Below are 27,319 nucleotides of genomic sequence, written 5' to 3' on the forward strand. Positions count from 1 at the left end.
CTCATCAATTAGTGTTATGGAGCACTAAAAGGGGAACCACAGTCTGCAATGGTCAGCCATAAAAGAGATTGAAATCTGTAAGTGGCAACAGAATAGATAACTGTGTAGTAGTGTATGCCATTACAGCAGCGTTTCCCAAACTCAATCCTCAGGACCCTAGGGGGTGCACGTTTTTGTTTTGGTCTTAACATTACACAGCTGATTCAAATGATCAAAGCTTGATGTTTAGTTGATTATTTGAATCAGCCGTGTAGGGCAAAGGGCAAAACCCAAAACCTGCACCCCTTGGGGAAACCCTGTATTACAGTGTTGTTTTCTCAAATGGGTCACAGTTGGTCTCTCCTGAGTCAGAGCACTAAAGACTTTATAGACATGTTGTGGCTGGAATAAAACAGGATATGTTTAGGGTAGGTCACAAGACTTTTGCAGATGTTTTAGGTTAGCCATAACCTAAGACTTTGGGAGTCTTGACAAAAAAACTTTTTTAAAAGGTGGACAAATTAAAACATTTGATTTTAATTGACTGATAATCCAGTTTCATCAGGTCTGGTCACAGAGGGGAATCCTTCACAAAACAATATTGTTATTGAACAACTAAATTAACACAGAATCCCTTCATTTTGTTGCTGATCCCCGTCTGCCTTCACAGTGGACTCCATGTCCCAGAATGAACGCTACCAATCTTTTATAAAAATGTGCTCGACTAGTGCAACGGATAAACAGCACGAGAGCTCATTTCACAGATCGTTCCTCTGATTAGATGGGGGCTTTCCTCTGAGAAACATTCAACAACCAAAACAGTAGCTAAAGTCAGACAGAAGGGTCAGGGTTCACAGTAACCTACAAGCAAAGTGACAACTCCATATTTGAATGGTGGAGATACATGCTGGGCAATGTGGTCCCACTCCGAAGCTACGGCTGAACTGAAGAAATTCCCAATCAATGTGTGGATCAGCACTTGTTCAGTTAGCAGCCTGTGAGCAGTGGAGATGCAGACAGAGCCACAGTGAGCATGAAAAACAAAGTGCATCAGAATCAAAATAAATAAAATAAAATAAAAATCGGTCAAAAGGAATCTTAAAAACAGACAAGATGTTAAGTGGTCTTCCAGGCTCGAGCAGTCGTCTGAGGTGAGTGAGTAGGAAGCGTTGCCCCTTCCCCATGTGTCATTGGTGTCATCTTCGTCATCATCAACTCCCAGGAACAGTCATAGGGGTTAGGGGCGTCAATGTTGTGTAGTACAGTGTGTCATCCAGTGAGTTCATACAGTATGAGGCATGGCTCTCGTAAAACAGCATTTCCCAGGATCCTCTGACTGACCAACATGGCTGACAGCAGCAGTTTCGACTCTCAATGCTGGTTAAGTGTCAAACGAACACATAACCCTTTTCAGAAACAAGACGTTTTGGCAAAATGGCCAAAAGCACACATATTCTGATTTGACACACACAACATGGCTAACTCATGCAGACCTAACCACCATTCAAACATGAATACATATACATACGACTGCAGCCGTACTGTCTCATGCACAGATTCTTAGATTTGTTTTCATCTAGACAAGTCACTTGTCAATCACATTGTAACCTATGTCAGAGGAGTTGGCCAGCGTTGAGTTTTGCGTCAAGCATCCTGGGAAGAGGTGTGTGTCTTAGAGGAACTCTGTGTGTGTGTGTGTGTGTGTGTGTGTGTGTGTGTGTGTGAGAGAGAGAGACGGGCTTAGTTTCCATGTGGTTCACGTTGACATTGGAGGGAAGTAAAGTTCCTGTCTGAAGGGAATAGGATCGTCTTGACTAGCAGTCTCCCGTTTTTTTTCCTTCTAGAAGTGGTGGTGGGGGGGTACATTCATGTCTCAGGGGTGAACAGCGCTCAACTTGGCATTCTGACCATTCGTTACCCTATCAACTCCCCCATTTTTCCATTAAATGGAGTGTCCTTCTCGAAAGGTTAAACCTCATCTCCATCTTGGCTCAGTGTGGGCGCAGGGAAGTTTCAATACGGGGGTGTGTAGCTTGATCCCGTGTCCAACAGAGTACTCTCTCATTCTCCAGGATCCATGTGTCTTAAGTGTCCTATGGGTGGAGAGGTGCACGGTTTGTGTGGTGGAGAAGAGTGAGAGAGAGAGGGGGGGGGGTGGGGGGTGGTGAGGGTTTCCCCCACCCTCTGTTGCTATAGCTGCTCCTCTCTTTGCTTTTTACTCCTGGTGGGACCCTGGCCGTTTTTCAGGGTTCCGTTCTGGGGTCGGAGGAGGTGTCCTCGTTCCCGGTCCGTCCACGGGACCCCTCCCTGCCCGTCGTCACTGTCCAGGTCAGAGTCAGAGTGCATGAGGGCCGAGGAGGAGGGAGCGGGGGCTGGCTTCATTCTGCCTGGTGGGGGAGGGATTTGCAGTGTTCAATTTATTCAAAGATAATAAGTGACAGAGAGTAGATTGTGTGTGTGTGTGTGTGTGTGTGTGTGTTACCAGTTCGGGGTGGGTGTAGCTCCAGGCTGACCTGCTCTTCGCCATTAAGCATCTTATAGCGACTTTTGCTCTTGTGGCGCACTTTACCCCTACGCCTGCTCAAAACACACAGTCCTGTCAGTCTGCTTGTTACACATTACTGAAGGGACAATAAGTACGTACTTAAACAGAGTAGTACGCCATGAAATGTAAAAGAAGCGACATCATATTACTATGCAACATGTAAATCTCTTACCTGCGGTAACAACATACCATACCCCAGACAACGGTCGCGATGACAACCACAATCATGAAGGATGCTATGGTTACGTACAGCACACTCCATTCTGAAAGAGAGAGAATCAATAGAAGTCGCAGGTTGTCCGAATGAGAGTGCTTGAATTCCAGCACTTTCCTCACTAGGCATTTCCACGACAACGCTCCCTACTGTATGTCGTACTCTGAAGTAAAGTCGGGAGGTCACGTGACTCCTCGCAGTATCCTAATATATACAATGTCATCATCTTCAACTCCACGAGTGTCCACTCCGCTGCTCACCACAGTTGCTCTCTTGGTCCCACAGCTGTGCCTTGATAAAATTCTCCATCCAGAAAGGGTGGCAGACGCAGGTCCGCGTGAACGAGTCACAATCCCCGTGGCTGGAGCAGTTCAGCTGGCAGACTGCAGGGGGAGAGAGAGACGTTAGAGACAGGTTTTCCCCCAGTGTCTTTCTTGACATCTTCTTGGTCAAAGACAACAAACCTATCCTAACTGTCTAGTAAGTTTGGTCTCTCTCGCCCGGAGAACAATACAACAAAAATATTCAACTTGGAAGTTGCAAGTTAGAAAATAAGGAAAAGTCAAAAGAAACTAAAGTGCCCATATACTTTGAATATCACAAACGTAAAAACGATACACGAAACAAATAATTTCATTCATAGAGCGTGTTCAATTTCCCAGCAAACTCTCCAAGTGCTTTTTATGTAACTCAACTAAGTTTCAATTCATTAGTCCTAATATAATCCTCCATCCATGTATTCCTTTTCTCTTCTCTCGTAATACTCACTGACTGTGTCCACCCGCCGCGCCTTGAAGATGAGGAAGTCGTTCTTCTGTTTGCGTAGTTTGTTGCGCAGCCCCAGAGCCACACTGTGACCGGACAGAGGGGAGCGACCCGGACCCCCAGACACCAAGAAAACCAGACGAGTACTGAGAGGAGAAGAATGGAGACGGGAAGAAATTAACAGATTGGCTCAAGCTGAGGACAAATCAATAGATTCACTCAACCAGCCATATTATGACATTCTTAGTTATTCTAACAATTGCCTCTCAGGTTCATACCATGTAAGTGTTGTAACAAAAATAAAGTTACATTGTCATTACAACCCCAAAGTGTTATCAACTGATTTAAATCAGAGTCAGATGGGCCAAAACAAAACATGATAAAATATGATGTGCATGTCAGAGAAAGTGTATTCCTGTGTTCTTGCACTTACATTGCAATATAGTAACTTGTTGTGCCAATAGAGTTGAATTGAAGAGACCTAATATAGTGGAAAGGAGCTGACCTGTGCTCGTTGAAGGCGCTGACCTCGCGTACGATGATGTCACTGTCGAGCACGCCCAGCAGCACGCCCACCTGCCTGAGCAGCATGTCTCTCTGGCGGTGGGACACCTGGGACACAGACACCTCCAGCACCAGCTCCACCAGGTCACGCTGCCACACATCTGACAGGAGAGAGAGGGAGTGTGGAGGAGCCATTTCTGCTGTGTGTGTGTGTGTGTGTGTGTGTGTGTGTGTTATATATATATATATATATATATACACACACACATAATGTGTGTGTGTGTGTGTGTGTGAGATCCAGTCTTAAATAGATTATTGCTCCTACTTCCCATAGATCTGAATGGATTGGGTGTAAGGAATATGGTGGAAATATAACACTATCGTACCAAAAAGCTTGCTGAAGCTATAGACATATCCATTTGATTCTTTCAGACCTAGTGTCTAGGGGTTGATTTTGCACTGGGCATGTGTGTATGTAGACCATGAGGAGCCCACTGACCTGGTTTGACCTCCACAGTCCCTCTGTCTGAGCTGCTCTGGCCCTTGCTGTCTGTCACAGTCAAAGTGAAGCTGTACTTTCCCTCCACCAGGTTAGTGAGAAACAGCACCGCCTGGTGGTCGGAGTTGTTCAGTACATCCTGGAGGATGGAACACAATTAATTCTTCAGACAAGATGCATTTTATTTGCATTTGATCAATTACAATGAGATTGTCTCATGCCGATAATACATTTCTTAATTCAAAGTCTGATTAAGACATTGAATAATGTGATAATTGCAGAATGTATTTTCTAGCTGCATGCAATGGCCTACATTACTGAAAAAATAAATGTAGACAAACTGTTGTCTGAGCAGAATACATTCTTATTCCAAATACTTCCAAGTAGCTCATTGTATGCAACTATTTTTAAGCAGAATGTTAATCATGAGAAATGCAAGAGTACGATAAGAATGCTTTTACTTAATACAACATGAAGAAGGAAATGTTTTCTAGATTGTATTTGTTCGTTTACTTACTACGGGTTCATTGTGCATGACTGCCACAGATCACCTAATACTTCATGATATTTTCTGTAAATGTTTCTGTTATTCGTTACAGCACCACGGAGTGGACTCGGTCTCTCACCCCTGCTGCTGGGCTACTGTCGTCACGGGTCCACAAGTAGCCGACTCCGCCCTTGTCGTCTGTGGAGTGGGAGCCGTCCAGGGCTGCAGTCCGCAGGGGCAGAGAGATGGCCGGCCTGGACTGGACATGGGCTACTGGGGGCTGGTCTAACTCTGGTAGAGAGCAGACAAGACACATTTAAGGACATTGCAGTGCCAAAGAGTATTCTGAAATACTCTGTACGCGGTTCCCACCTGGTAAAACTATAAGTGAGGGAGTTATACTTAGGTTATACTTCAAAGTACTGATATTCAGCTCGGCAAGACTTCAGTTGACAAAATATTTGAGTGCATCTCGTGTGAGACCATTACCGTGTAAAGCCTGTTTTTGAAAGCTTCATACAGTTCAGTTTCTGATACATTTCCTTATAGGCAATTCTATATTAAATAACTGTGTTTTTCTGCTAAAACTCATCTCAGCACCCAGAAAAAAAGAAATCAGAGACAAAAGGAAAATCTTACTCTTATGAAATCAGAAAACCAAATAAAATAAATAAACACAGAACAAACAAAACACACACACACACACAGAGGACAGTTACCCTCTCGGACGATGACTGTGACCGTTTCGGTGCTTGCCAGATCCCTCTCGTCCGTCACGGTCAGGCTGAACTCGTACTCGCCCACCTGCAGCCCCGTCACCGTGGCAACGGCGCCGTCAGCGTTCTCGATCTTCACTCCGTCCGGGCCCCTGAGAGGAGAGAGACGACCATCACAGAGTCAGACAGGTGGAGAAACAGCAGCTCCACTCACCACAGAGCACTGAACTGCACCATATAACATGAGGTGGAAAAGAAGAGAGCTCTAAAAGTGTCATCTCCACTCACCATATTGCCTCTGGTAGTTGAACTAAGTGTCACTCAAGCACAGAGAACAGGGAGTGTGTCATTTGCCAAAGTGTGGTGTGTGTGTGTATTTGGGAGTATGTGTGTATGAGAGAAAGTGGGTGTGTGAGCTCAAACGTGAGCATGCATGTAGTTGAGTGTGCGCGCGTCTATTGTGTGTCTGTGCATACGTGTGTGAATACTGACTTGCTCTGTTTCCAGTGGTAGGTGGAGATATTCTGGTCGTCCGTGCTCTTGCTGCCGTCCAGAGTGGTACGGTCCACAGGTAGGGTCAGCTCCTTCTCTGGGCCGGGGTCCGCTACTGGGGGCTTATTGTTCTCTGAGGAGGATGGAACACAAGCAGGCGCGGGGGAAACGTAGACTTTGGTGACACGAGGACAATATCCGTATATAACCGTATTTTCATTTACAGCACCGTGCCAGTCGTTTGTCTCTGTTCATCAAGGTTAAACCAACATCCATTCAGATATGTTATATAACAGCAATGAATGAGAGAGAATGTGTGGCTTATTTCTTGTAAATCAGGCATGATATTCAAGCAATTACCACTGCAGTGGTGTTGAAATTAGCCATAGATACACATGATCTACATGCTGTTATTTACCTGGCTGGACGATAACAGTGACCTGTGCCGTGTCCTGCTGTCCGGCTGTGTCTGTGACAGTGAGCTGGAAGGTGTAGTCTCCTTCCTGCATGGCAGATAGCTGCAGAGTGGGAGTCCGCACGCCCTATAAGTCGAAGAAAAGAACTGTCAAGATGGGAGAGAAGAATTTCCCTTTTCTTGTTGGTGTCGAAATGAAGAATTTCCATTTTAAAACAAAAAAAAGCTTTATTTTCAGAAAACAAAACACCTCGAATCCCCATCATTGCTCGGTAAGACATGTGCATGGTCCCTGACATGGCCACCCCTGTTGCTCCTCTCTCACCTGCATTTCCACCACCTTGCCCTTGCTCTCGGGGCTGAGCGACCACTCGTAGGCCAGCGGCTCGTGGTCGTCCGCGCTCTGGTTGCCGTGCAGCGTGACAGCGTTGCGCGGTAGCGTGATGACCTGGTTGGGTCCGGCGTTGGCCACCGGCCGGTAGTCCATGGCCTTGCTGACCGACAGCGTGGCCTGGGTGGAGCTCTGGGCCCCGTCTGAGTCCGTAACCGTCAGACTGAAGGGGAGAGAATAAGGGGGGGTAAGTTTGTGATAGACAAATTCCTAAAGTCCTTGATTTTGTCTAAGACCTAGCCTTCACCTATGGCTGAAATGGGGAGAGGGGGTGAGGGGCAAATGCTTGTGAAATGGTATGGAGGAAAACAGCTGAACAAAGAGATAGACGGGGAATACAAGATGGCATGTCCATAGAAACAACTAGGTATATTTAAGCAATATGGCCCGAGGGGGTGTGGTATACGGCCAATATACATCGGCAAAGGGCTGTTCTTACACGCAAAGCGGATACAGCCCTTGGCCGTGGTATATTGGCCATATACCACAAACCCAGAGGTGCCTTATTGCTATTATGAACTGGTTACCAATGTAATTAGGGCAGTAACAAGAAATGTTGTGTCATACCCGGGGTATATGATCTGATATACCATGGCTGTCAGTCAATCAGCATTCAGGGCTCGAACCACCCAGTTCATAAAAAGCATTATAAACTGGGTGGTTTGAGCCCTGAATGCTCTGCGTCGCGTCGTGCCTAAGAACAGCCCTTAGCCGTGGTATAGTGGCAAGATAAAGTGTGTGAACCCTTTGGAATTACCTGGATTTCTTCATAAATTGGTCATAAAATTGGATCTGATCTTCATCAAAGTCACAACAATAGACACAGTGTGCTTAAACTAACAACACACAAATGATTGTATTTTTCTTGTCTATATTGAATACATCATTTAAACATGCTCAGTGTTGGTTGGAAAAAGTATGTGAACCCCAAGGCTAATGAATTTTCCAAAAAGCTAATTCAAGAGTCAACTAACCTGGAGTCCAATCAATGAGACAAAATTGGAAATGTTGGTTAGAGCTGCCTTGGCCCTATAAAAAAACCTCACAAAATGTGAGTTTGCTATTCACAAGAAGCATTGCCTGATGTGAACCATGCCTCTAACAAAAGACATCTCAGAAGACCTAAGATTAAGAATGGTTGACTTGCATAAAGCCGGGAAGGGTTACAAAAAGTATCTCTAAAAGTCAGTCCGATAAGACAAATTGTCTATAAATGGAAAAATTTCAGCATCGTTGCTACTCTCCCTAGGAGTGGCCATCTTGCAAAGATGACTGCAAGAGCACAATGCAGAACACTCAATGAGGTTAAGAATCCTGAGTGTCAACTAAAGACTTACAGAAATCTCTGGAACATGATAACATCTCTGTTGACGAGGCTACGATACGTAAAACACTAAACAAGAATGTTGTTGGTGGGAGGACACCACGGAAAAAGCCACTGCTGTCCAAATAAAACATTGCTGCACGTCTGAAGTTTGCAAAAGTGCACCTGGATGTTCCACAGCGCTACTGGCAAAATACTCAGGACAGATGAAGTTGGGTTGTTTGGAAGGAACACACAACACTATGTGTGGAGAAAAAAAAGCACAGCACACCAACATAAACCTCATCCCAACTGTAAACTATGGTGGAGGGAGGGTCATGGTTTGGGGCTGCTTTGCTGCCTCAGGGCCGGGACAGCTTGCTATTAGACCGAAAAATGAATTCCCAAGTTTATCAAGACATTTTGCAGGAGAATGTTAGGCCATCTGTCCTGCAAATGAAGCTCAACAGAAGTTGGGTGATGCAACAGGATAACGACCCAAAAGACAGAAGTAAATCAACAACAGAATGGCTTGAACAGAAGAAAATAAGCCTTCTGGAGTGGCCCAGTCAGTCCTGACCTCAACCCAATTGAGATGCTGTGGCAGGACCTCAAGAGAGCGGTTCACACCAGACATTCCCAGAATATTGCTGAACTGAAACAGGAATGGTCCAAAATTCCTCCTGACCGTTGTGCAGGTCTGATCCGCAACCACAGAAAACGTTTGGTTGAGCTTATTGCTGCCAAAGGAGGGTCAAACAGTTATTAAATCCAAGGGTTCATACTTTCCCACCCTTCACTGTGAATGTTTACAAGGTGTGTTCAACAAAGACATGAAAATGTATAATTGTTTGTGTGTTATTAGTTTAAGCCGCCTGTGTTTGTCTATTATTGATGAAGATCAGATCAAATATTAAGACCAATTTATGCAGAAATCCAGGTAATTCCAAAGGGTTCACATACTTTATCTTGCCACTATATATTGACCATATACCACATCCCTTCGTCTTTCATTGCTGAAATATGTAGAGAAAATACAAGACCATGCATGCCCATGGAGAAGACAAGGTGACAGCGCCGGGAGGTGTACAACGGTAATGAAAGTGTCGGCACTCGGTAGAGAAACTACCCATTGAGAAGACAAGGGTACAGTACCTGAATGTGTAGTTCCCTGGGACCAGGCCGGTGAGGGTGAGGATTTGGGTGTCTGCCGAGACCTTCTCCTCCCTCAGCGGGCCCTTCACCTCCTCCCAATGCCACGCCACCACCTTGTCATCGTCTGTGCTCTCTGATGGGGCCGAAACACAGGGAGAGGAGGAAGACAGGACAGGAAGAAGAGGGGGAAAAGAACCGGATAAAAACAAACTGTCCATAAATGTCTAGGCCACCCTGCCTATACTTTTGCCCGTCTCAACCCTGACTACCAAAGTTTCTCTTCCCATTGTCTTATGGAAGAACTGCACAGGGTGTTGACAGAGGGCCTTTGCACCAAACCAAAGATAAACACCTTGCATTCTAGGGTAAATACCGGTTCTTGTCCTAAAACAGTCTAGCGACAATGTCAATGTACGGCAGTAGAGCTATAATCTAAATAAATACACCCTTGACAAAAGCTGTCTTTTTTTTGTAAGCCAAGAACTAGACAAGATGCTAAAATCCCATTTGACATCCACAAATGGTGGTGCAATTCCAGTTGATTTGATTGTGACCAACGAGCCGGGTGAACTCACGGCTGCCGTCGATCACCGTGGAGCTGGTTGGCAAGGATATCTCCTGGAACTTAGGGGAAACCACAGCGACGGGCAGCTTGTTGATCCGCAGCTCTGTGAAGTGGAAGAGGTTAGCTAATTGGCTGAACGGTACAGTTGGGCCGTGTTCATTGGGGCACGAGTAGCCAAACCCGAAAATGTACATTTCTTACTGGACAACTACAGGTAATCCATCCCTGTTTCAGTCTGCTATCCTCCGTTCGGTTCTAACGAACACGCCCCCAGGTAAGAGTCATTGTCGACGTTTCAGTATAAGCCCATTAAATGGGAAAGTTGAGGGAGGTGACCTTTAAGATGTGACAGTTTACACAGGTTCCTACTGAAGAGAATATCAAAACACAGTCAATACAAGTCATGTTAGCTTAAACCCCCCACCTGGATTGACTGTGACGTTGACAAAGCCCTCTCCGTGTGCTCCGTCGCCGTCCACGGTCACCTCAAACTCATACAGCCCCACCGTCAGCTGAACACAAGAGCCAGAGAGAGGTTGGAGGGACCACAATAATAACGGTTTCTCATAGTATTACAGTACTGGTTCTAGTCATACAATCAATCTCAGTTAAAGAGGCCTGAGAGTTTGAACAGAGAGAGAGAGATGAGAGGTAACGTTTGAACTAATTCAAGGAGCTGTACCTTGCTGAGCTTGAGTGTCTTGCTGTGTTTCCCCTCCATCTCTCCACTGTAGTCTTTGGGATGAGTTCTCAAGAGCCAGTCAAATTCATAGTCGGTCCCTTTTCGAGACGTGAGAAAGAGAGCAATCAAAGCCGAGGATGTAAGCTATGACCAATGGCATGCATGGATACAGAGCTCGCCTTAGTGCCAGTCTGTTTTCTACGTTAGCTCACTCCGGTGCCGTTGTCATGCCAAATGAAACAGATAAGCTTATACAGAACTCGGGTGAGACGTGGACTACACGGGGCATGTATTAATACAGGTGTATGATACACTTTAACTAAGTAATAACGCAGGTAGGTTGAGTAGTCGTACCTGGCTGGGGCGCTGGCACCACAAAGGCGTTGAGTTCCACCTCGTTGCGCGGCAGTGTGACCTCCACACTCTCGCCTGCCGACACCACCAATTCCCGCACTGTCATGGAAACCACAGGATTTGCATGGATTGAAACGGAGGGCGGAACACTGAAACAGAAGCTCATTCAAAGTGCAAACAGTAGACGTACATCTGCATTGGGGGCCAGTTTACGAACGGGAGTAGATGTTTAGAGCTACACGTTTCTTCCTTCCATGAAGACACGCCTCAACACGTCCATTTTGTTATTAGTACGCTATTAACCAAACAGTTGTCGAGGGTGGCTTTTGAGGGATACTAGGTCAGAGTTCAGCGTCCACTGCCTTACCAGCCTGCGTTGGTGATGTAGTGACTGTAGGAGCAGTAGTGGGAAGCACAGAGCTGCTGTTGGAAGATGCGTCTCTGGTGTCCTCCGACGTAGAGTTCTGCTGTGATGGAGCTTCTCCACTCCCATTGGTTAACTGACTGGGATTCTTATCAGTTGTTTGAGGGAGGGCCACACTGCTGGTGATGCCGACTGTTGGAGCTGGACGCTCTGCATCCTTGGAAACCCGCTGTCAAGACATGGATGTACTTCAGATAAGAATGGAAAAATGACTAGCGACATTGGCTACATTGTACCGTCTTCAATAGCCTTCGTGAAGTAAACACTGCAGTTACAGTCAGAAAGTATTTAGACTTTTTTCCACTTTGTTACGTTGCAGCTTTACTCTAAGGGAATAAATAAGAAAATGTTCCTCATCAATCTACACACAGCACCCCATAATGACAAAGTGAAAACATTTTTTTATTTTTTTATATTTGAACGTTAACAAATTTAAAAACAGAAATACAATACCGGTCAAACGTTTTAGAACACCTACTCATTCAAGGTTTTTTCTTGATTTGTACTATTTCTACATTGTAGAATAATAGTGACGACATCAAAACTATTAATTAACACATATGGAATTTTGTAGTAATCAAAAATAGGGTCAAACAAATTCTTCAAATAGCCACCCTTTGCTTTGATAAAAGCTTTGCACACTATTGGTATTCTCTCAACCAGCTTCATGAGGTCGTCACCTGGAATGCTTTTCAATTAACAGGTGTGCCTTGTTCATTTGTGGAATTTCATTCCTTCTTAAGGCATTTGAGCCAATCAGTTGTGTTGTGACAAGGTAGGGGTGGTAAACAGAAGACAGCCCTATTTGGTAAAAGACCAAGTCCATATTATGGCAAGAACAGCTCAAATAAGCAAAGAGAAACGACAGTCCATCATTACTTTAAGACATGGTCAGTCAATTCGGAAAATGGCAAGAACTTTGAACGCTTCTTCAAGTGCAGTCGCAAAAACCATCAAGCGCTATGATGAAACTGGCTCTCATGAGGACAACCACAGGAAAGGGCAACCCAGAGTTACCTCTGCTGCAGAGGATAAGGTCATTAGAGTTACCAGCCTCAGAAATTGCAGCCCAAAAAAATGCTTCACAGAGTTCAAGTAACAGAGATCACAACATCAACTGTTCAGAGGAGACTGTGTGAATCAGGCCTTCATGGTCAAATTGCTGCAAAGAAACCACTACGAAAGGACACCAATAATAATAAGAGACTCGCTTGGGCCAAGAAACACGAGCAAATGGACATTAGACTGGTTAAAATGTCAGAATTTTAGATTTTTTGGTACCAACCTTGTTTTTGTGAGACGCAGTGTGGGTGAACGGATGATTTCCACATGTGGTTCCCACCGTGAAGCATGGAGGAGGTGTGATGGAGTGGGGTTGCTTTGCTGGTGACACTGTCTATGATTTATTGAGAATTCAAGGCACACTTAACCAGCATGTCTACCACAGCATTCTGCAGCAATACGCCAACCCATCTGGTTTGGGCTTAGTGGGACTATCATTTGTTTTTCAACAGGACAATGACCCAACACACCTCCGGGCTGTGAAAGGGCTATTTCACAAAGGAGAGTAATGGAGTGCTGCATCAGATGACCTGGCCTCCACAATCCCCCGACCTCAAAACAATTGAGATGGTTTGGGTTGAGTCGGACCGCAAAGTGAAGGAAAAGCGGCCAGCAAGTGCTCAGCATACGTGGAACTCCTGTTGGAGTTTGGAAAAGCATTCCAGGTGAAGCTAGTTGAGAGAATGCCAAGAGTGTGCAAAGCTGTCATCACGGCAAATCAAATCAAATTTTTTATATAGCCCTTCGTACATCAGCTGATATCTCAAAGTGCTGTACAGAAACCCAGCCTAAAACCCCAAACAGCAAGCAATGCAGGTGTAGAAGCATGGTGGCTTGGAAAAACTCCATAGAAAGGCCAAAACCTAGGAAGAAACCTAGAGAGGAACCAGGCTATGTGGGGTGGCCAGTCCTCTTCTGGCTGTGCCGGGTGGAGATTATAACAGAACATGGCCAAGATGTTCAAATGGCCAAGATGGCAAAGGGTGGCTATTTGGCCAAGATGGCAAAGGGTGGCTATTTGAAGAATCTCAAATATAAAATATATTTAGATTTGTTCAACACTTTAATTACTACATGATTCCATATGCGTTATTTCATAGTTTTGATGCCTTCACTATTATTCTTCAATGTAGACAATAGTAAAAAAAAAAAAGAAAAACACTTGAATGAGTAGGTGTCCTAAAACTTTTGACCAGTTGTGTATGTTATTTACACAAGTATTCAGTATCTTTGCTATGGGACTCGAAATTGAGCTGAGGTGCATCCTGTTTCCATTGATCATCCTTCAGATGTTTTTACAACTTGGAGTCCAACTGTGATAAATTCAATTGATTGGACACGATTTCTATATAAGGGCCCACAGATCAAAAAACAAGCCATGATGTCGAAGGAATTGTCTGTAGAGCGCCGAGACTGGATTGTGTCGAGGCACAGATCTGGGGAAGGGTACCAAAAAATGTATGCAGCATTGAAGGACCCCAAGAACACAGTGGCCTCCATCCTTCTTAAATAGAAGACGTTTGGAACCACCAAGAGAGAGACTCTTCCTAGAGCTGGCCGCCCAGCCAAACTGAGCAATCGGGGGAGAAGGGCAGCGAGGTGACTAAGAACCCGATGTTCACTGACAGAGCTCCAGAGTTCCTCTGTGGAGATGGGAGAGCATTCTAGAACAGGGTTTCTTAAACCTTTTACGCACGGGACCCAAATGAGAAATCCTGTGTTTTCCTGGGACCCAATCTTATGAAAACATGCAAATATTCATAAATATTGGTACATTTAATTGGCCTTATCCCTAAAACAAATGCAATATAGACAAATAACAATGAGATCATGAGAGGTATGTGACTGGTTGAAGTTTTCAACAAGCAGGTCTATTCTGGGCTCAGTTTTGTTCAGTGCAATCCTGAGGTCATGCTCAGCATTGAGACCGTTACTTGCTTTTTAAGTAATCCAGAGTTGAGAACCCTGACTGACATAGATATGTGGTGCCAAACCGGATCAGACTGCTTTCTCAGTCAGTCTGGAGACGGCTTCCTGCAGTAGATGAGCAACCCAGAACTGTTTGAGTGTGTTTGCCTCAAAAAGCATCTTGCATCAATCACTTTTTTGGTTACTACATTATTCCATAGGTGTTATTTCATAGTTTTAATGAATTCACTATTATTCTCCAATGTAGAAAATAGTAAAAAATTAAGAAAAACCCTTGAATTAGTTGGTGTGTCCAAACTTGACTGGTACTGTATGTAAATGTGATTTTTAATTTGTATAAAATGTGCAAACATTTAAAAAAAAAAAAAAAAAAACTTTGTCATTATGGGATATTGTATGTAGATTGATGAGGGAATTTTTATTTATTTAATCCATTTTAGAATAAGGCTGAAACGTAACAAAATATGGAAAACGTCAAGGGGTCTGAATACTTTCCGAATGCACTGTAAGAGATTGCATAGCTTACATTTTTACATGTAAAACCAAATGCATGCTTTTCAACCGATCGCTGCCTGCACCCGCATGCCCGACTAGCATCACCACCCTGGATGGTTCCGACCTTGAATATGCGGACATCTATAAGTACCTAGGTGTCTGGCTAGACTGTAAACTCTCCTTCCAGACTCATATCAAACATCTCCAATCAAAAATCAAATCAAGAGTCAGCTTTCTATTCCGCAACAAAGCCTCCTTCACTCACGCCGCCAAACTTACCCTAGTAAAACTGACTATCCTACCGATCCTCGACTTCAGCGATGTCATCTACAAAATTGCTTCCAACACTCCAACTGGATGCAGTTTATCACAGTGCCATCCGTTTTGTCACTAAAGCACCTTATACCACCCACCACTGCGACTTGTATGCTCTAGTCGGCTGGCCCTCGCTACATATTCGTCGCCAGACCCACTGGCCCCAGGTCATCTACAAGTCCATGCTAGGTAAAGCTCCGCCTTATCTCAGCTCACTGGTCACGATGGCAACACCCATCCGTAGCACGCGCTCCAGCAGGTGTATCTCACTGATCATCCCTGAAGCCAACACCTCATTTGGCCGCCTTTCGTTCCAGTACTCTGCTGCCTGTGACTGGAACGAATTGCAAAAATCCCTGAAGTTGGAGACTTATCTCCCTCACCAACTTCAAACATCTGCTATCTGAGCAGCTAACCGATTGCTGCAGCTGTACATAGTCTATTGGTAAATAGCCCACCCATTTTCACCTACCTCATCCCCATACTGTTTTTATTTATTTACTTTTCTGCTCTTTTGCACACCAATATCTCTACCTGTACATGACCATCTGATCATTTATCACCCCAGTGTTAATCTGCAAAATTGTAATTATTCACCTACCTCCTCATGCCTTTTGCACACAATGTATATAGACTCCCCTTTTTTTCTACTGTGTTATTGACTTGTTAATTGTTTACTCCATGTGTAACTCTGTGTTGTCTGTTCACACTGCTATGCTTTATCTTGGACAGGTCGCAGTTGCAAATGAGAACTTGTTCTCAACTAGCCTACCTGGTTAAATAAAGGTGAAATAAAAAAATAAAATAAAAATTAACACATAAGTTAGAGAAATATAGATGTCATCCATGTATAACTTTATAGGAGAGTATTTAGTCTTTGTTTTTATCTACTCCGTCCCAGTGATCCCAGAAGGAAGGGTAAACAGGCATCTATGACTCAAATAGAATACTAGAAGTTTCCGTTGACTCACAGTGCTAGAAAGTTGGTCCGACCCACTTCCCTTTCCTGTTGGTGCTCGCCTCTGCCTTCTCCTTCGAGCTGTGGTGGTGCCCTTTGAAAGCTGCTGCAGGAGCCCCAGGGACTCGATGTGGGGCTGGGGTAGAGACGTGACTTGACAGAGCCCGCTGTTGGAGCAACTCAGTAGGACACAGCGCCCCCCCAGGCTCCACACGGCACTGCAGGCGGGCTCCAGGCAGCATGATTCCCAGCAGCTGGCGCTGTTCCTGCCCACGGCCAGGGGGCGCCAGCCTAAACCGACCACACTGCTCCAGTGGATCCCCAACACTCCCCCGGTCACCCGGCAGATCTCGGCAGATACACCTGGAGAGGGAAAGAGGATGAGAGTTGTTATAGAGAGTGTGTATATATATTTTCTATTTAACTAGGCAAGTCAGTTAAAAACAAATTATTTTTTTACAGTGTCGGCCTTCCCCGGACGACGCTAGGCCAATTGTGCACCGGTCTATGGGATATAAAGAGGACGCGATCAGTGACTGGGACAGGGATTTGTATTTTCTGTGGGGACTTGGGGCCAATGTTCCCTCTAAACTGGGTGCTTGGGGCCAATGTTCCCTCTAAGCTGGGTGCTTGTGAGCAGTAGCCCCGAGACTGCCGTGTAGAAATATCAGCCCACAGAGAGAAGGACTGCCGTGTAGAAATATCAGCCCACAGAGAGGACTGCCGTGTAGAAATATCAGCCCACAGAGAGAAGACTGCCGTGTAGAAATATCAGCCCACAGAGAGAAGACTGCCGTGTAGAAATATCAGCCCACAGAGAGAAGACTGCCGTGTAGAAATATCAGCCCACAGAGAGAAGACTGCCGTGTAGAAATATCAGCCCACAGAGAGAAGCACGAGATTGAACTTCACTCAACTTTCTAGAGCAGTGGTCACCAACCGGTCAATCTCCAAGGCATTCCTAGTCAAACATTCTGTAAAAACCAATTATAAAGCCTTGTGTTCCTATTTTGTTTTATTCGTCACAGGCTGTTGGCGGTCGGTGCACCTGATTCACCGGCCTTGCATGCCGGGTAGGTGAACTGTTGCCCTTTTGAACCATTTCATGTGTCTGAAGGTAAAAAACTCCGCCTTCCCGGCTGGCCCAGAGAGCAAATCTAGTGCACTATAGGCCTACCGCTGGCCAATCGTATGGCTCAGATGACCATGTCAACAGTAACGTAGCAGACATAAAATAAATCTACAGCAAAGTTGATACTGTGAGATTTCAAAACCATGACTAGAGAGAGACTGTCAACGAATACATCAAAGAGCTGCTGTTATTATGAGTGAGTTCATGTTTAAGTTCTTACTCAGCACTGAAAGAGGGTTGAATACACTTTGTATTCAACACTTTTAAAAGGCCTAAAATGATCATTCTTCCTATTTCCACTCAGCACCACAACAAGCAGTAATGAATGAGTAGGAAAGTGTATCTATAAGCTTGCGTTGTTGTTTTTCTTGTTAGTGGCTTGGGTCTTATTTAATATTTCACTTCCTCTATTCATAGGAGTAACATGAATTTGTGCGTGATGCAGTATTAATGCGGTGAGACGCGAGTCGCCCCATCAGCTGGAAGACGGTGTCCCTTTTGGTCAGCGGAGGAAAGGGAGAGCGGAGGGATGTTGAGAGGCGGACCCTCAGTCTGCTGCTCTCTCCCTCCGCCGAGACTGACCCCCCAGTCTGCTGCTCTCTCCCTCCGCCGAGACTGACCCCTCAGTCTGCTGCTCTCTCCCTCCGCTGAGACTGACCCCTCAGTCTGCTGCTCTCTCCCTCCGCTGAGACTAACCCTCAGTCTGCTGCTCTCTCCCTCCGCTGAGACTGACCATCAGATGCAGGCACCATCAGCTCAGTAAAATACAAATAAAAAGCGAATGATTTAAACATCTGCTCACTCAGCTGTGCCTCACAAGTAATACAACAGTGGATCTATTACCGGTGTGATCATATAGCCTACCTCAAATTTTGAAATACAATAAAACAAAATGGCCAACAATGCGTTGGCTTTGCTTGAATTGCCCTGCCAATATGCAGAATTACTGTTTTGGGCCTATAGCTTACTTCACAAAACTCATTGCTACAGTACTGTTTTTAACTGGTTAATGTTGCATAGGCTTAGGTTTTGTAAGTCACGGAAAAAAATCTAAACGGTAGATCTCGGCTTGCATGTCAACTCAGTGATTTTGACTCGGAAAAGGTTGGTGACCACTGGTCTAGAGTTTTCCCTGTTAACACTCAACGATTCCCTCTACTGTGGAAAATGTGATCAAATCAACGGAATATTAATCACTTTCAATGCAACATACCGAAACAAAACCAATTACGCAAGATATTTTGTTGTGGGCATAACGCATTTGAGTAGGAGTCTATTGCATTGACACGCACTACTCAGTCCGTACTGTACACAGAGAGGTGAGGCATAAACAATCAGAGCTGCAGTAGGCCTATATGCAAATAGACCATTGCCATACATGGATCTCTGCCATTTACTTTCACCTGGACTGTGTTTACAGCATGAGTGGTTGTGAGTAGATGCATAATTACTAGTGAGAGCTGCATTGCTAGTTGAGTTATTAGCCCAGTTAGATTATCTGTAATCAGAAATAGGGGAGCGATTGCTTCCTACAAGGGCACAAAACATGTACATTTCTAGAGAGCATTTGTTTGTCTTAAAAGGGGCAGTGTTGTATTTTGAGACAGGCTTAAATAAGCAAAGTAGCCAATAGGCATAATTTGTATGATTCTCTATAATAACGATATGGGAATAATAATACATTGTATTTTGTAAAGTGGTTCCTTGCATCAAACACATCAACATTTTCAGTCACTACCTTGTCTGAAGGACAAGTGGATAAACAGGTTAATGTCAAACCCTGGACGTTATTTTCAAAAGTCTCATGGAATATAGGCTGACACTGAACACAATATTAGCTGCTGGCTGCTACTGTAGACTTGAATGATAGAACAGCTATTTCCATGTTAAAATATTACGAGATGCATTTTCTTCATTGCTTTTGATGGTAGACCACACCGGTAGGTCTCTTATGATCAAATAGCCACAGTAACCTACTTGGCCACTGTTAAAACTGTAACTTAAAGTGGGTACAGCCTCAGGTGTTCACAGTAAAACGCATGCTGGAAGTTGCACAGCATTTTCACAATGTTAAAGTTTGCGCTCAGCAGACATGAAATTTGCTCAGTGCCAAAAGAAATTAGAGGGAACATTGATTAGGGCCCTGAATGTTTAGATTTGAGATCCTTCTTTCTTAGCTCTGGGAAGCCAGGTGTGTGCAGTCAGAGCAATCAGACATTAATGTGGTGGCAGATGAGAAAAGCAGCCGACACTGGTTATGCGCCCCACTGATTTAGGGCATAGATGTTGTGTCGTTGACAATTACCCTTACTTGTAACCAGCTTTAGCCTTCTATGTCATCTCTCTATAGCCATGTGTACCTCGCAAATGCAATCTCTTAACATACAGTAACGCTCCAGACATGCATGAAGCTCAACTGCTCAATCAAGTCACAGTGGTAAAGGGAAACGAGGCCTTTCCCTGACAAGACGGTGATTAGGCCTTATTGTCACAAAGGTCAAAAGGTCAAAGGGCTTCGAGAACATAAACAAAAAAAAGGCAGGATGAGTGTGTCTCTAGACAAGACATGACACCAACCATCAGAGACACAAGACACTCACTGACAGCGCAGCTATTCCCATGGCTATTGTTGCCATAGCTCGGGAGCTGAATATTATGGGATGTGGGTGTAACCTAAACTCTGTAACACTGCTTGCAGCGATTGGGCCCCTTTGCTTTCTTTTAGAGAATGGAGCCTTTCGCCTCTGTTTAGTCATTCCCCTCCTACCCGAGCGACACGGACTCACAGAGGACCGATTGTCCGGCCTACATTGTAACTCACCATGCCTTGTGGCTTCCACACTGTAAAAACAGCCATTCGGAGTGAGCCACCACCGAAATATGCATACACGCCTCAGAACCAACAGACAGTATAAACAATTACTAACAACCCGATAAACTCAGAAAGGAAAGACGCACACAAAGTAAAGATATGCCAAGGTGTAAGGCACACCCAAAGTAATAAAGGCAAGCATCTATTGTTAAGACAACGGTATTCATGTTTTAATGTCTTAGATTCAATCAAGTGTATGGTGAGTACAACAAAACAATCAAATCAAGGAATACATCTCATTCATTCTTACATCTTGGACAACCATGAAACCGTGAATATTTCCAGAGAAATGTATCGGTGCATTTTACCTGTGGGAGGAACTAAGTAGCACATGAAGCCCAGTAAAAGGAAGAGGAGATGCCGCGGCCGTGTCAATCGAGGTCGACTCCAGCTGAACAGGTTCTGATATGCATAGGACATTTTCCACGAGGACCAAAGACCTGGACAGAACAGAAACAGTTGTCGGGATTGTGTCACATTACTAGCCTGGAAATCCAGACTGAAATCCCACTCAACAGTGAAACAATAGTAAACGCGTAGCATATGCTTCAGTCTTGATTTCCAGGCTATAACATCACACGACCTTGATGTAATTCAACACCAGCACAAAGGCGGCGCTTTGAAGGGATTGATGTTTAAAGTCTGAACGGCACTTTGCAAGTCAGAAGTATTTTTGGGCTGCCCTGAAGATTACGATAATATGCACGAAAATGTAAATTGGCTATTTCCACACAGAAGTGCCATACATTGCCTGCCTTTCACCTAAACATGGCGGAGCAATCAGACAGATCAGTACTGAAATTCTTGATTTTTGGTTGTTTTCAGGTAACAGAATCTCAGAGGAGGCTCCGCTGGCATAAATTGTCTGTCTTTTACTTAAACAATGGGGAGGAACCAGAAAGATGGAGTTTAAGCTACTGGAATTCTTGGTAGGTGGTTTTCACATGTATTTTTTCCCCACCTGCTCAAAGGGGCAACCTTAGAGCAGGCTCAACTTGTGACTGCTCAGTTCACTTATCCCAAGCAATACGACAAACCTTAATGTCAATCCTAGCTAAGACGATTGTACACATTGTATCATTTCCAGACATTAATGAGTCAGACAGTACGGCAGGTGATCAAATACAATTGGGTGCGTTAAGCTCACAGAAATGTTTATAGTACAGTAGATTTACCTTTCTCCGGGCCAAGTGGTGGAAGAGGGTGGAGACAGAGCAGCTGGAGTTAGCTTACGTTGGAAGGGAGGTACAGTGAGGTGAATGGTGAAGACAGGTCAACACCAGCACTTTGTGAAAGAGCAGATTCAACATGACACTCCCCCTGGCCCCTGGCAGACTAGAGAGCAACCTGGTGGAGGAAGGGGGGGGGGGTTTCACCTGAGATGTTCTAGAATGTAGTAACGACCGGCTGTTCTATTAAGCACTTGTAACAGGCTTTGATTTAACAGAAATTCTGTTTAAGAGAAGAATGAGCATTGTTAAATATTTGAGTGACAGGTGTTGTCTGTGTTATTTCTATATGTCAACTATTCACCCACTGGCATAAGCTTTCACTTTCATGCACTCTTCTTCCAAACACTGTTTATTGTAAATGGTGAGGTGGACTGCATTTTATAATGGTAATTAGTACTCAAGCTGAAAACAAAAAATTAACATCCCTTTTCAGGACCCTGTCTTTCAAAGATAATTTGTAAAAATCCAAATAACTTCACAGAGCTTCATTGTAAAGGGTTTTAACACAGTCTCCCATGCTCGTTAAATGAACCAAAAAATAAAATGAACATGCACCTGTGGAACGGTCATTAAGACACTAACAGCTTACAGACGGTAGGCAATTAAGGTCACAGTTATGAAAACTTAGGACACTAAAGAGGCCTTTCTGCCGACTCTGAAAAACTCCAAAAGAAAGATGCCCAGAGTCCCTGTTCATCTGCGTGAATGTGCCTTGGGCATTCTGCAAGGAGGCACGAGGACTGCAGATGTGGCCAGGGCAATAAATTGCAATGTCCGTACTGTGAGGCGCCTAAGACAGCACTACAGGGAGACAGGACGGACAGCTGATCGTCCTCGCAGTGGCAGACAACGTGTAACAACAAGTTTTTTACAAATTAAATATGTTTGTCACATGCAGTGAATAGAACAGGTGTAGACTTTAGTGTGAAATGCTAGCTTATGAGCTTACGAGCCCTTCCCAACGATGCAGACTTAACATTATTATCTAAAATAAGAATGAAGCTATATACAGGGAGTACCAGATCAATGTACAGGGCTACGAGCTGTTTGTAAACAAAGTAAATGTAAGCAAATACTGACTCAAAACAAGGTTAAATCTATCATTTTGATAACATGGATGGTCAGTCCTTACCTGGGCACCCATACCTCTGTCTATGCATTTGAGAGTGGTTACATTTCTCCAGCCCCACCTCTCAACTTTTTACAGAAGCAGGGGCGTGGAAAATGCTTTGTTATGGTTTCAACTGCTGATTTCGGCTTTAAAAAAAGGTATTAGAAATACATCGAAACACATTCATGTTGAAGTAAAGACCACTATCAAAACATATATTTTAAAAACATTTCTCTGTGCCTTGAAATTCTGTTACCAAAAACTGTACTCTACTGCAGGGGTATTCAACCGGGGGTCCATGGCACCCTAGAGGTTTCGCAGAGGTACTGCAGTGGGTCCGCAAAAAATATATTTTTGTAATGTTTTTATGAATATCGCCAGCAACAGAATAAACAGATATTTAATTACATTGTTGATGTTAATGCAGTACTGAGAGAGATTTTCATTTCCTCAAACAAGCATCTTTATTTAATTTCTATTCATTATTGCAATAATGAGGCTGGTCGACCCCCCCCACCCCACCCCACCCCACCCTTGAGTGTTGGACCGAGTAACCTAACCTTTACACAAATGCAGAGTACTATATATAGCCGACACTAACAATGCTCAGTCATGGTTGGTTCAACCCCTCTCGTGCAGACCAAGGAGCATGATAAGCCACTCTGGGTTCATCCTGTCGTTACCTGCATGTGGGTATCGTCTTAACCCCTCCCTGGCTTAGTTTCCCAGGTGCAAGGATTATTTAGAGACAATGAGGAATTGTTCTAAACTCCTCCTGGCTATCTCTATCTCGGTTACACCCACCACATCTTGCCTATGTAATGCAGTCTAACTCATTTGTCAGCTCAAGCCATCTCTAGTGACCATACGCTCAGATTAGCTGCAGTTAATTTGAGCAGAGACCATAAAAAAAAACAGCATTAGCAGGACAGAAATATGCTACTGTTGGTTAAGTAAATAATCGTTTACTATTAATAGAAAAATGACATGCCTGATTTGTTTGATATCACAACATACCTACAGTAGAAGTGGAAAATCTTATTTTAAATGTCAACTTTATTTCTCAACTCCAAATGTTGAGGAAATTACACTCACTGGAGTATCTGGTACAGGTTTTGAAAAAGCACCCAGTGTGGCAAGTTCTACTGGCTGCCGAAATGTTTTCTTGACTTAAACATTCATTTTTGACAAAACATTGCTAACCTAAACAGCGGTTCTTGAATGTGAAAATGTGTTTGGAGTAACTTTCTAGCTAATAGGGTCTCTTCCAATCCTAATGTGGGGAGGTCAAAATAATGAAAAATTATCTACCAAAACTATTATTTTTAATTGTTGAATACTTCTCATTGCCATTATCATTCACCTGCTAAAAAATATTTTTCTAACGTATGATGGGGGTCCCTGGGTTGCCTGGGAAAAATGGTTTAAGACCCCTGCTCTATACTCTACTGAGCTGTACTTTGATGTCCAAACTTGAAAAACATAGTCGTCTATGATCATTCAAATAATAGCCAGTGATAGAATAACACTCAAATATGCAAAGGAGGATATTTCATATTTCTACCTTTGTGTACCTAGTCAGGATACATCACCATGAAGAGAATGATATTCACACCCATAATTATGCATTTCTGTGTAGCCCAGATCTGGGACCCATGATGAAATTCCGTTGTAGTAGTTACATAAAAAACAGAGGAAGATTTTATTGAAATTCAGTTATCAAACTTTGCATCTGCACAGTTCTTCCAGAATGTTCAGTGTAAATTGATAAGTTACATTGTGCATAGAGTTGTATGGTTTGTTAAACTTGAAAATCAATGGTTTTGATTTGGCATACATTTTAAGGGAAAAATCTTTGTCTCAGCGAAACTCCATTAACGTGGAATTGCCCAACTACAGTAGGAAGTCTTTCTGGAGTCCACAGAATTTCAATTGAGCCGACAGGAAATTGCATTCCAGTTAAGTTAAGATAGACAGCGACTTACCGGTATTGGACACAAAAGTATGAGCATCCTCAAAACGTTCAGCGGCAGCTTTAAGACGGCGCTGACTTTTCGGACCAAAATAACACCGCATTTTCATACCCATCTTCTGCTTTGGAAGTGATTTCCAGCACTTATTGTGGCCTTCTCCTAGTAAGTGCAAAGCTTAGCTTGAGACACAATAACAAGTGTGTCAGAATAACATGGCAGCAACAGTTGGTCCCACAGGTTTGCCTGGTGGGACTGAAAACGTTTGCCTTATGAGAATGGATTCATTCCAGCAACTCAAAGCTGTGTCGAATTCTATCTATAATACTGCTATCGAATTACACAAGGCGGAATGCTTGCCACATGCTGAAAATCTACCCCAAGGAGAATAGCAGCAGACTACTATTTTTTACTTCACAATTCCTCAGAAAGTTCTTGCAGGAGGTCCAGGGGAAAAAAACTAAACAGATCAGCATGAGAACATTTAGTTCGGGTTGGAGTAGAGTGCATTGCCATGGCATTAGACATAGGCTCTCTCACATTCACAGCAGTTTGACTAATTATCTAAGTGAGAGTATGCGGCAACTGCTGAGCTATTAAGTCATTTAATATTAAGCGTCCACTTTACTAAGCATGACTAACAAACCTGCATGATAGAGGTCAATTCCTAGTCGGATCCGCATTCCAGCACGCAGATCATGCCACACTTCCATCCGCCTCAGTCTTATCAACTGCTGTAACGTTATCCTAATAAAGAAGCCGACTGCAATGACGGATGTCACAAAAGCCTGGCTTTTAGAAGTTGTTTACGGAGTTTAGAAGCCCAATTGGCTTTGCTTCCAGTTAATTTAAGTTCCTTTCATATAAGACAAACAGGTGAAAGTTTAAAAAAACAACAACACTTGGCTGTCAGTTATTCTAAATTATAACCGCAATTTGCATTTTGGCAGCGCAGTGGCTTGAGACCAGTCGTGACGTGGTGCCCGCACAACTGTGCTCGCTCTGCCATGTGACTCGGTCACTGGGATGCCACCACCGTCACCGTTTTTTAGAAGTAAGTTCCAATGAGAAAAAACGCAGACAAGGATCTCTGCGATGGTAAACTTCAGATCCGAGAAAGAAAAATCCGGGGAAACCTTCCACCTCCCATTCTCTCAGCAAGGCTAATCAAAAACACACCAGTAAATCCTCGGTTGGCTGCTGTCGACAGACAGTTCAAAGGAACACTTTCTCGGATTACTAAATGTCCCCCATGTCTTTGCCACTGCCTCGTTTCAAATGAAGACACATTCAGATATTTAATCGACATTTCCATTTGAAACCCTGCAAACGAAATCATGAAAATGCATGAGTAGCCTAGAAGTATGACCCATAAGAAAAGGTAGCCAAGTTTGTTTTTTTTAACAAGCTGAACATAGCCATTGGCTAAGCAAGCAAATCATCTCTAAAAACCGTCCTCACAGTCGACATCAGTAGGCAAGATTGCGCAGTGGAAACACCGATAATGATTTATGCCATTATTCCATTATAATCATGCTTAAATACATATGTTATTGATCTTCAACATGACAGGTGTAAAATGTCATATATCTCGGTATAATCCTGGAATAACCACCCCGTCCAGGCACCAGCTGTTTATACTGGTGTGGCTTTGGAACCTGGTATCATTTGCCCACTCACTGATCGAAAGCATGCAGTTTATGTATGACAGCCGAAAATTATACACTCACCAGTCGTCGTATTAAATGTTTCGCTTTCTGTGTTTGAGCTAGGATACGTCGTCGTTGCTCGCTGTTCACTGTTTGGGTCAGCGCTTCCTTACACCACTGTCACAACAGGCAAGAATAACTAAGTACTTCCGGGTCACGGATTTTTTTTAATCTTTCAGAATAAGGTATCATTCCTTAGTAAATTAATAGTTAGGGCGAAAATAATAGAACATTGGTTATTGTAGAAAATCCTCTTAAATCCAATATTTTTTCATATTGGACATACATATCGCACTTTAGGCTACACAATTATTGTGTAGCCAATGTTGTGTCGCAATAAAAGGGGGGTCCATTCTACTCAAGAGCACTTCTAGTTTCCAAATCTACAGTTACACCCAGAGGAACATCTCTGCTCATTTTGCAGCCAGGTCACCCGTGATACAAGTCAGTATTAGACATCCATCATCCATGTCTGAGGATATCAGAGATGACGTGAAATCTGGCCAATAGGGGCAACAGTGAGCGCTAGCCATATAACGTTGTTTTGATACTTTTGTATTTTAAGCCTATTACAAACTTTAACCTTTACCGTAATCTTTTCACACATGAATTCCAAATATATCGAACGGTTGCCCCAGCATTCGTTTTTTTAATGCATGTGATGTGAGAATGCAATTACTGTTCCAAAATGTGATTGTTATGCAACAGGACAGTTAACCTGTGCTGCCCTCAAACCAAACGTGTCAAGTTTTATTTTCTAATAACAGTTTGAATTGAACTGTGTCTGGCCTCATTAAGTCACATAAGTAGCCAATTTCACTGTTGTGGTCAATTTATTTTTGAGGCTTAACTGAACCAGACCAACTTCCCTATTTGACAAGAGCCCAAGCACTTCCCCAGTGTTTCCCGGATCTAATATGCAGACATTTGCGCATCTCTTGGCAGAACAGGCCTTGTACTAACTTTTTCCTCATGGCACATTTTCTGGCTGGTGACTGCATTGCCTTCATTGTTGTTTTCCTTATGTAACAGTATAGCTTCCTT

At 43.7% G+C, this 27,319-nt stretch overlaps 1 protein-coding gene across 1 annotated transcript; it reads right to left on the bottom strand.

The window, feature by feature from the left end:
* Positions 1-494: 494 nt before the first annotated feature.
* LOC135550040 (dyslexia-associated protein KIAA0319-like protein) lies at positions 495-26,394 on the bottom strand. Its single transcript, XM_064980481.1, has 22 exons — positions 26,297-26,394; positions 21,429-21,600; positions 20,562-20,693; positions 16,263-16,612; positions 11,434-11,659; positions 11,067-11,165; positions 10,713-10,810; positions 10,455-10,542; positions 10,041-10,133; positions 9,466-9,598; positions 6,942-7,170; positions 6,620-6,743; positions 6,202-6,334; positions 5,713-5,861; positions 5,133-5,284; positions 4,507-4,645; positions 4,009-4,168; positions 3,507-3,649; positions 2,999-3,121; positions 2,697-2,787; positions 2,462-2,556; positions 495-2,366 (listed from the first exon to the last, which is right to left on the bottom strand). Exons 3-22 carry the CDS (start codon positions 20,671-20,673, stop codon positions 2,170-2,172), a joined length of 2,934 nt encoding a protein of 977 aa, XP_064836553.1. The 5' UTR covers positions 20,674-20,693; positions 21,429-21,600; positions 26,297-26,394; the 3' UTR covers positions 495-2,169.
* Positions 26,395-27,319: the final 925 nt, after the last annotated feature.

The sequence above is a fragment of the Oncorhynchus masou genome, chromosome 12, assembly GCF_036934945.1.
Source record: "Oncorhynchus masou masou isolate Uvic2021 chromosome 12, UVic_Omas_1.1, whole genome shotgun sequence".
In the NCBI taxonomy this organism is placed as follows: Eukaryota; Metazoa; Chordata; class Actinopteri; order Salmoniformes; family Salmonidae; genus Oncorhynchus; species Oncorhynchus masou.